This window comes from Austrofundulus limnaeus, unplaced genomic scaffold (genome assembly GCF_001266775.1).
Source record: "Austrofundulus limnaeus strain Quisiro unplaced genomic scaffold, Austrofundulus_limnaeus-1.0 Scaffold31, whole genome shotgun sequence".
NCBI classification, from domain to species: domain Eukaryota; kingdom Metazoa; phylum Chordata; class Actinopteri; order Cyprinodontiformes; family Rivulidae; genus Austrofundulus; species Austrofundulus limnaeus.
In genome coordinates, this window is record NW_013952433.1 from 212,533 (window position 1) to 222,407 (window position 9,875).

Genomic DNA, 9,875 nt, shown 5'->3' on the forward strand with positions numbered 1-9,875 from the left:
TTATAACATGATATAAAACTCAAAAAAGTTGATTTTACATGATATTGCCCCTTTTAATATCAAAATATATCCCAAACTAATGGATCTTATTAAAACTTTTCAGGAAACAGCCGTAGTAAGAACATTCTGAAAGTTATTCTTAAAGGGTACATATCATGCAAAAACACATTTTTAGCTATTAAATACCTTTTGTTGTGTAATTGGAGTGTCTAGGAGTGGAGAAAAGTTGTTTTTGTTTTCCGGTGCTGCGAAGATATATTTGTGTTATGTTTGGTTCATACTTTTCAGCCTATTCAGTTTTTTCTATTTTCTATGATGTTTTCTGAAACAGTATTTGCGACGGAACTGCCAAATAAGGTCTGGACTTGTAATGTTGGATGGACAAGTTAACATCTTTTAATTAACTTGTAAAAAAAAGTTTTGTGCCACTATATGGTCGTAACCCCCTCTGRCAAACTAGTATGGATCATTCTGGAAGCTGGGTGTGAATCAACTCATTAGGATTTAAAGAGACAGCCTCAAAACGAGTTGATCTGAGATGCAACCCAGAAAAAAGGGGTGAAAGAGGGGTTTGTGGAGTTACAATAAGGAGGAATTCAGACCAAATCATTGCAGTTCTACTTTATTTAGACCACAAATGATTGATTCAAATGTGAAAAAGAAGAGTTTACAAGCATGGTGTCTCCTTTAACACACTCTGAGAACTTTACTCTTGTGATGCTGCAAGAGGTCAACATTTTCAAGGTTTGACTAAAACAGCTACACTCCATCTTGACCCAAAACGCTGTCATGGAAGACGATGGGCAAAATGCATTCCTTCGAGGAATGCATTTTGCTTTTAATGTTCATCAGCTTTTTTTTGTTTATTTTTTTTACGTAACCTAACCTTGAGAGAAGCCTTGGTGTTTGACCTCACCTCCACATCCATCTTGTTGTTGTCAGTTGGTGTTTATCAGAATACAGAGAACAAGAAGTGAGCTTTAAAGTGACTGACCCAACCAAACATGATGTCAGCTATAATTCAGTTCATCTTACCSATGTTGAGCTATGTTGGTGCAGTATATAGGCACCAACATGTTGCATAAGATCTTTGTTTAAAACTCCCAAGATAKAAGATTTCAGATTATTTGAATTGTTATGATTATTCTCCAATTCTGGTTCTTGAGAGCATCTATCCTGCAAGTTTTATTAATTTCTCTGCTCCAACACACCCTGATTCAGTGATTAATTTCTTCATGTCCTGCAGAAAGCCTGTTCATCCAAGTCAGGTGTGTTGGAGCAGAGAAACCTGTAAAKCATGCAGGAAAAGTGATTCTCGAGGACCAGGATTGGATCTAAATCAATTCTGGACATCGCAGTCAGGAAGAGTCTATTGATTTGACTAAAAACCTTTCAGTGCTCTTTCAGGCAGCTCCCATTTAAAACGAAGAAGATGCACATGCAAGAAGAAAACCGAGATAATACATCAAATTTACATTTATAAAGGGCATAGAATAAATGATTTATTGCAGTGGGAGCAGTTCTCTGCAAAATCAATAGTGAACCCTTTMATAATGCAGTAATGATAAGCTTTTGACTTTTTCTGTGGACCTACTTTATTTTAAAAGCTGCTGGGTCATATTTACTGCCATAAACAAAGTGTTTGTAATAAACATTTCATGTCTGCAGATTTATTTACCCTCCTCCTTTCCTCATTTAAACATAAAGGATGTGAAATGTGACAAATTATGCATTCAGCTTTAGGTGATTTACTTGTGTACACAACCACATTTTTTTGGGCTACCTGTAAATAAAAACTTTGTAGTTTGGACTCGGAACGTGACGTTCAGAAGGAGGCAGCAGGTTACTGTTTGACACTTTGTTTGTCTTTAATCAACCTTTTCACTGTGAAAGCCACATTCTGTTTTGTTTTAATTAGATTTTTTTAAAAAGGGCACAGTGCAGTTTATTAAAACAAATGACAATTCACAAGTTAAAATTTGCAAATGCTGCCTTTTTGAAATTTGGTATGCTTGTTTGTCTTTGTGTCTATGGTGTAATAATAATGATGTGATTGTGATGCTGTAATTTTGCGTCTGTAGTCCCTTGGATATGATGTTTAAAAAGCAATGAAATACAAGAATATAAATACAATACAAATGCACACTCAGGACTAGAAATTGAAACACATTAAAAACAAACAAACAAAAAAAAAAGCATTACTGCTAGGAATAAAAGAGATACAAATCTACAATCCTGCACATCAGATCTGTTTGGTGTTGACAGTTCTTGAATCTACAAGTCATTTTTCCAAGTGTTTAGTGAAAGTCTTTGATTTCATCTGGTAATTTCATTTCCCTTTAATAATTTATCTTTGAGCAAACCCAGCAGATTTCCTCATGCCCAGCTGCACATGACGGATCAAAGCTGCGTTAAAAGTGGTTCAGACGTTCAAGCATCAAGTTCAGAGCTGTGAGCTGTGTCTTTTTTTAATTCTCTCATGTGGATCCAGCTCAGCTTTTCAGCCTGCAGGTGGCCTGGATGGACGTCCCATTCTAATGAGTGGTTTGAAGCGTTCCGTTTCATGTTTTTTGTATTTGGCTGTGAGGCAGTGTTACAGTTTGTGCTAACAGCTGAAGACTCATCTTTTAAAACTGGCAAATTGGATAGTTTCCTATTAGACTTTCATAGAATAGAATAAAACTTTTTATGTCTACTTTGGTGGGAAATGTCCTTTTTTCCTTTTTATTATTTTTTTTATTTTTTACCTTGATTTAGTTTTCTTTTGTGATTTTTTTTCTTTTTGAAAAGGCATTAAATAAATAAAATGTACTCAATATTTCAAAAGTGAATGTTCATTTCATCATCTGCTAGCAAAATATCTCATGAAACACTGGACGGATTATAATAAAACTCAACGTAATCTTTGGTTCAATGTCTACAACTGATTAGCTTTTGGAGTTACCCCATTTAAAGATGGCCGCCACAGCTAATGAACCAGATATCCAGCTGAAGTTTGAGGCAGTCGTAGTTTAGAGATTAGATTCCATTGTTGCATGAGATTTGATCAGAATGTCTGTAACTCCGCCCCTTCTCATCTTAACATAACCTTTGTTTTGTACTTTCAAGGTGGTGGCTTTTTAATTAAACTCTGAGAACTGGCTTGTCTGTAAATAACCTGAAAGCGTCTTCTATAAAAGATGACGTGTTTCAGAATAAATCTAATATTTGTGTTCTGTAATAAATATTGCTTTTCTCTCCAGGCTGGTTGATGACAGATGTGTGGTTCAGCCCGATGCCGGCAATCTCACCAACCCTCCCAAAAAATTCAGAGGTGTGTGAAAGTTTATTTAAATCGTAAACACATGATTTTAAATCGTTATATGACACAATGTTAGTTTGGGAGAATATTTAGAGTGGTATAGAAAAGCTCCAGGCAGTTATTTTTTTAAAAAAGTTTTTTTAAAGCAGCTCTGCTATGTTTTGAGTAAAACTTTACACTGTTTGTCTGCGACTCTGTTGATCCTGAATTTGTGGTGTTTTCCTGCAGACTGCCTCTTCAAGGTGTGTCCCATGAACAGATATTCAGCCCAGAAGCAATTCTGGAAGGCAAAACAAGGAAAACAAGGAAACAACAACACACAAAGGGAACTGTTTAAAAAGTTACAGGTCTGTTTTTTTCTCCTCCCGAACTACAATCTCTACTCATATATTGTGTTATCTTTTTTAAAGGTTACCAGTTGTTTTTATTATTTTTTTTTCACTTTCAGCATGCTGCAGAGTTGGAGCAGAAGCAGAATGAAACAGAAAATAAGAAGCTCCTTGGGGAAATTGTTAAATACAGTAATGTCATTCAGGTAATCTTTTCAGCAAACACCTGCAGTTTCCACATGTCCGCTGCAAATATTCTTGTTCTTCTTGTCTTTCAGCTGCTGAAACTTTAGATTGGTTTTAAAGACAAGCAGTAACATGTGACCCATTACAGCCAATACGAGGGGTTAAATCATTATTGGTCAAAATAAACAAAATATTTCCTGATTTCTGCTTTTTAAGCTTTATTTTGATCACCTTATCATGAGCAGTTCCTGAGATAAGGCGCTGGAGTTTAATTTTAGCTAATTAAAGACCCTGTCAATGTCATACAATGATGTTTTAGACAACTTCTACCAACTTACTATTAAAAGTTATATAATCATTCAGTTTGTTAGCATTACAGGACAGTGTTTGGAATTAGAAGTTTTAAACACTCAGAATCTGTTAGTGGGGCAAAAACCATAAACGATAAATACTTTTTTTATAAAGAAAGAGGTGGAAAATATTTCAAAAGTCAGTTTGATTTAAGTTGACAAAACTGAATTTTACTTTACATAAAAAGCACAGAAGACTAAGACTTAAACATTATTTCAAAACATCTTAAAGGGAGAAACTGACGACCCACTGGTTTCCAGAATTCAAGCAATCAAAGTTTAAATTTTTAAAGCTTGAACTAATTAAAGCGCTAGTTATTTTTATAACTGTTGCAGACAAATGTTGCTACGACCACAACAAAAACAAAATAGTGACAAACTATTTTTGACCAAACAATATTGAAGGTTATTATTAATCCTTGTTAGAATAAGTTTAAATATAACCTTAYCAGAACCAAGAAGTGACGCGCAGACCTCAAAAATAAAAAAGCTACACTTCAGGAATTACTGTGGTTCTGCTCTGAACAGAGACTCYTACTTTACGTTTCGTTTTTGAATTGAACTAAACTTAACCAAAAGCGTAACAGTAAAATAAAATAAAAAAATCCAACATTTTGTTTATTGTTGGGTTGTTAAAGCACAAACACTAACATATCCTAGTCTTTCTGCATTATTATTTGATTGTATTGAGTTTGTTCTGAGGCCTGACTTTGACTTGCAGCTGCTCCACATTAAGAGCAACAAGTACCTGACGGTGAACAAGCGTCTGCCCGCGCTGCTCGAGAAGAACGCCATGCGGGTTTCTTTGGACCCTGACGGGAACGAGGGCTCCTGGTTCTACATTCAGCCCTTCTGGAAGCTCCGCACTGAAGGAGACAATGTAGGTCCATCCCCCCCGCCACACACACACACACACACACACACACCGCCTGCTTTCCATCGGCTCTCCGCTGACATGACAGCAACGAGAATCAAACCTGGCGTTCCTCTCGTCCTGCGGTGGAACTGTCAGTTTGTTGTCCTGTTCTAGTAACGGTTCTGATGTTTTTTTGTCCTTCTCCTCTGGCTTTAGCTTCCAATGATTGAAGGTATTGCTCTTGATTGTGCGTGGTGTTTGTGCACAGAAGGAAGTGGGAAAGCATGGATGCATCACCTTTTTTTTTCTTTCTTTTTTTAAAGAAAGCATGACGACTTTCAGGTTTTCGTCCACTCTTTTAACATTGTTTTTGACAAAACGTTTCTCTGCAGCCACAGTGTGCCTGAGTGTGGCTGCCGACCTACGGAGCATGTTTTATGCAAGTGTTGATGTGCAGCCACAGGTTATAATCACCGTAGTTTTATTTATTCATATCCCCAACCGTGATATGAATGAGCCTTTTTACTCAGAACAGCTCAGCCACTCCTCCGTGTGAAAGCCAGCATGTTACTTTATCACTCTTGTGGAAAAGACACAGTGACATTCAGTAAGCTGTTTGCATGGACGCACTTCTTTGCTCGGTTTCATTTGTTGAGCAGCTGCAGTAAAAGCGTGCAAAGTGTGCGTCTCCTGCTTTTTGTTTAACTCTCATCTGTCGCTGGCATCAAAGGTGGTGGTCGGAGACCTGGTGGTGCTGATGCCAGTAAACGCCGGGCAGCCCCTCCACGCCAGTAACATCGAGCTTTTAGATAACGTCGGCTGCAAAGAGGTACGACTAGTTCGCAGACTTTGTTCCTACCAGTTTGTTCTGAATTTAAATTATTATTATTTATTTTAATTCTCAGGTGAATGCAGTGAACTGTAACACCAGCTGGAAAGTCAACCTGTTCATGAAGTTCAGTGACTACAGGGAGGACGTTCTGAAGGGGGTGTGTAAACTTCCTGTGCTTAATTATTTTTTTTTCCCCCTTTCGAAGAGGTTTTAACGCGGTGCACGCTGTCTTCTGTCAGGGAGACGTGGTGAGGCTGTTTCACGCCGAGCAGGAGAAGTTTCTGACCTGCGATAAGCACATGAAGAAGCAGCACGTCTTCCTCAGGACGACGCTGCGGCAGTCCGCCACCTCAGCCACCAGCTCCAAGGCCCTGTGGGAGGTGGAGGTACAGCACTCACATTATACTGTTAAGAATTATTTTTCTTCAATTCATCAGGTTTGCAAAACATTTTCACACAGAAACAACAGCAGCAGTTAAAATATTCTCAAATAACATCTCTAACTGTGTTAGCAAAATATCTGATGAACGTCTTCAGCTTATTCGTTTATGGAGTTAACCCCATTCAATATGGCTGTCACAGCTAAACAATAATGTTTGTGTGTAATGTTTTTTTTTTTTTTAATGAAATGAATAAATACTATAAATAAAAAAACAACCTTGGTGAACACAAAATGGCTACAACTCAGTCAGTTTTAAAGTTATTGAGATAAAATCTTGTGTGGTTGTAGTTGAGGGTCATCCCCCCTTTTTACTGTAAACATTACCTGACCTATCAATGTCTTTGCATTGAACCAGTGGAGTCACATCTATCTGTCTGTTAGCAAAATGTCTCATGAATCAACTGATCAATTCTTAATGAAACTTTCAGAAATTAATAATTGGATGTACGACTACAACTGAATAGCTTTTGGAGTCAATCCAATTCAAGATGGCTGCCACAGTCAGCTGACTTTAATGCACTAAATTGTTCATATATCGAGTCTCCTTCAACACATATTTCTATCTAGAGCATAAAATGTCACAAAAGAGATTCCACATATTGATATTTGCAAGGTTTGACCAAAATGGGTGTAACACCTTTTATCATAAGATGATCTCAGATTAAAGCTCTATCATGCAAGACGGTGAAGGATATATCCTCCATGGAATGCTGCTCCTTTCATTTGTGTTTGTATTTTACCTTTTAGGACCATCATTGTTTGTGGACAAAATAAAACTAAAGAATATATTTTCTTTTTTGGCCACAAATAGCTGATTACCAACAAACGGACCCTCTGCTGGAACATGTTTAACTACAAACTTAATTAGTTTGAATAAAAACACGCTGACCTGCGATCCAGTTTTCTCACAGTCAGATGTCATCTCTCATGAATTACAGCCTGAAGTTCCTCTTTATGCTTAAAGCCGGGAGGTCTGTTTCTGCTAGCTTTTTATAGTTTGTATTACCATCGATTGTACTCCATGTTCCTCGTAATCAGCTCAGATTTAAAGTTCCTGTTATTATTACACAGTTTGTTCCAGAGCACACACAAGTCACTGTGTTTATTGTTGAAAATGTCAGCGTAGCAGCATAAGAAACTGTCCGGCAGAGATAAGTTCAAGAATGTAGCAAGTGTTTGACAATCCAAACATGGCTGGGCTTTTCTAATTTCTAACTCTACTTAACTTCATATTTAGGATATTTAATCACTTTAATGCCATCTGTCTAAATTAGTTGAGTTAAAATTGGTGCTTTGATGCATTTGATGATTCCAGTGTTGTGTTTCTGTGACAGGTCGTGCACTCCGACCCCTGCAGGGGCGGAGCCGGTCAGTGGAACAGCCTTTTCCGATTCAAGCACTTGGCGACRGGGAACTACCTCGCAGCTGAGGTGAGCCTCGTTTATTGCCGTTTGAYGGATCACACAGAGCAGCTCACATAAACGAGCTCGTTTTCACACTCTGAGGGAGGGATCCAGTCCGTCTGTAGAGCGAGCGACGCTGAAGGGGATTTTAGACAATGTGCTGTAGGTGGCAGTGTTCCCATTGTTATTCCAGCTATCACACATTCTGTGCTGCTGCTGAGCAGTTTGACCGTGTAGGGCTGTTATCAAAGCTCTGTCACCCTGAGGTCACTCACTGCTAAATGTCTCTCTAGGCGAACCAAGAATTCAAAGACAACACGGAGTCCAAAGGAGAGGTGAGTCCAAACATTTGACCTCACAATCGTCACGATATGAAACAGATTTTCTTCATGATTTAAACTGATGCCAGTGTCGAAAACTATGAACCATACTTTTTTCTTTTATTTATATTTTTGCTTAGAGGTAATAAACTCGTAAATATTCCAGAGGCAGCAACAATTATCTCAGCAGTTAGACATTCAAGGCCCCTCTCCGTCTCCTCATCCTCCGGTTATGCAACAGCACTTGTTAAGTTCTCCCTCGCCTCTCTCTGCTGACTGCTCTGTAACACACACAGACACGAAACCTGCCAAACTCTGAGTCCACATCCAGACATTTCTTTCAGCTCGCTGCTGCCTGGCACATTTGTATTCTGGCAGGGTAAAAAAAAAAAACACACACACACACAACACAAAACTCTCAGCCCTTGCACTCTTTCTCCTGCACATGCTGAATTTGACACTCACAGGGGGCTCCTTACATAACGTCTGGGCGTGTGGGGGTGCCCAGCGAGCGGCGATGGAGGGGAGGCAGACGTGCTGTCTGCTCTGCTTCACTCGCCCGTGTTAAACTGGTTGGGTGAGTCACCAGCGGCGAGGGAGGAGGGGAGGGCAGTGGGAGGATGGAGAAGCCGAGGCGAGGAGCCAGCTCTGGGGAGCTTCCCATTGACATGCAGAGAACAGTGGCAGGAATTAACCCTTGCTGCTATGTGTTGCAGCCCGGAACTCAAAAAGTTACGGCTCTCTGGCTGCACGTCTGTGTGGTTTGATACCTCGTTAGTGTAAAATGCAGTCATAGTGCTTCTGTCGTGCAGCAGGATCCATCAATATTTATCAGCAGTTGAGCTGATTTGTTAAACGTTAAGGATGGAAGGCTAAGGTAACGTGACACTAACCATGCCGTGCTCTCCTATAGGTCTCATCGATTTATTTTTAGGTTATCTGTGATTCCAGATTTGAAATACATCAACTTATATTTTATTCAAGGGTATAAAATAAAAATATTGGATCTAAGTGGTTTGTGTTGGTGAATACAGGAAGTGTTTGCGTCATAACCCCCACAATATTGTCATAACCTTTATTATAGGTAGTATAGGCTAAGGACACCATCCATCTAGGGGCCTCAGGTAAGATTACTGATGAGATTATCCACAAAAAATGGGAAGTTTAGTTCAAAAACACAATCTGCAGAATGAAGTAGGCTAGTCATTACATTTGCAGACATTTGTGTAAGTTTGACTAATGTTTTCTACAGCTGGTTTAAACATTAGAACAAAATAACATATACTTTAAGTCCTGTGAGTTTTTTTTTTTTTTTGCCAGTTCACTGCACCGATTTCTCTTTCCTCTGCTCCTCAGAATGAGTCGGATACTGTGTACTCCAAAAAGAAGCACCAGGCTTCAGAGAAGATAGCGTTCGTCCTGGTTTCTGTTCCCTATGGGAATGACATCGCCTCCCTGTTCGAGCTGGACGCCACCACTCTGCAGCGGGCTGACTGTCTCGTGCCCAGGTTGGTCTCACATAGGAGCTACGCCAGTTTCAATAAGGACTGTATTATTTATTGTGCTATGTCAGAAGTAGCATTGTTTTTCATATATCATGACTTATTGTATGTGATCTTATAACACGTGGTGTCATGTTGTGTCTCATTTATTATATCTCATCATATGCTGATAATCATATTTCGTAGTTTATCAGATTGTGTTTTATTAGGATTTATCATATATTGTATATCATACAATAATGTTCATCCTCATTTATCATATATTTATTGTTAGACCAAATTGTGTATCATATACTACAGGGGTTTCCAAACTTGCCACGCTATGGCTCCTCGGAAACAGCATTAGCTTATGCC

General features: G+C 38.8%; 1 protein-coding gene across 3 annotated transcripts in view; it reads left to right on the top strand.

The window, feature by feature from the left end:
- The window catches only part of itpr2 (inositol 1,4,5-trisphosphate receptor, type 2), a 68,360-nt gene that overhangs the window by 6,267 nt on the left and 52,218 nt on the right, over positions 1-9,875 (top strand). For 2 of the 3 annotated variants that reach the window (XM_014005499.1, XM_014005500.1), the window contains exons 2-11: positions 3,243-3,313; positions 3,530-3,648; positions 3,750-3,836; positions 4,888-5,046; positions 5,753-5,851; positions 5,928-6,011; positions 6,094-6,240; positions 7,631-7,726; positions 7,993-8,034; positions 9,376-9,527. In XM_014005499.1, coding sequence (XP_013860953.1) covers positions 3,243-3,313; positions 3,530-3,648; positions 3,750-3,836; positions 4,888-5,046; positions 5,753-5,851; positions 5,928-6,011; positions 6,094-6,240; positions 7,631-7,726; positions 7,993-8,034; positions 9,376-9,527 — 1,056 coding nt within the window. Of the gene's footprint in view, positions 1-3,242; positions 3,314-3,529; positions 3,649-3,749; positions 3,837-4,887; positions 5,047-5,238; positions 5,255-5,752; positions 5,852-5,927; positions 6,012-6,093; positions 6,241-7,630; positions 7,727-7,992; positions 8,035-9,375; positions 9,528-9,875 lie in introns of those variants that run through there. The other variant, XM_014005501.1, reaches the window with a different exon arrangement.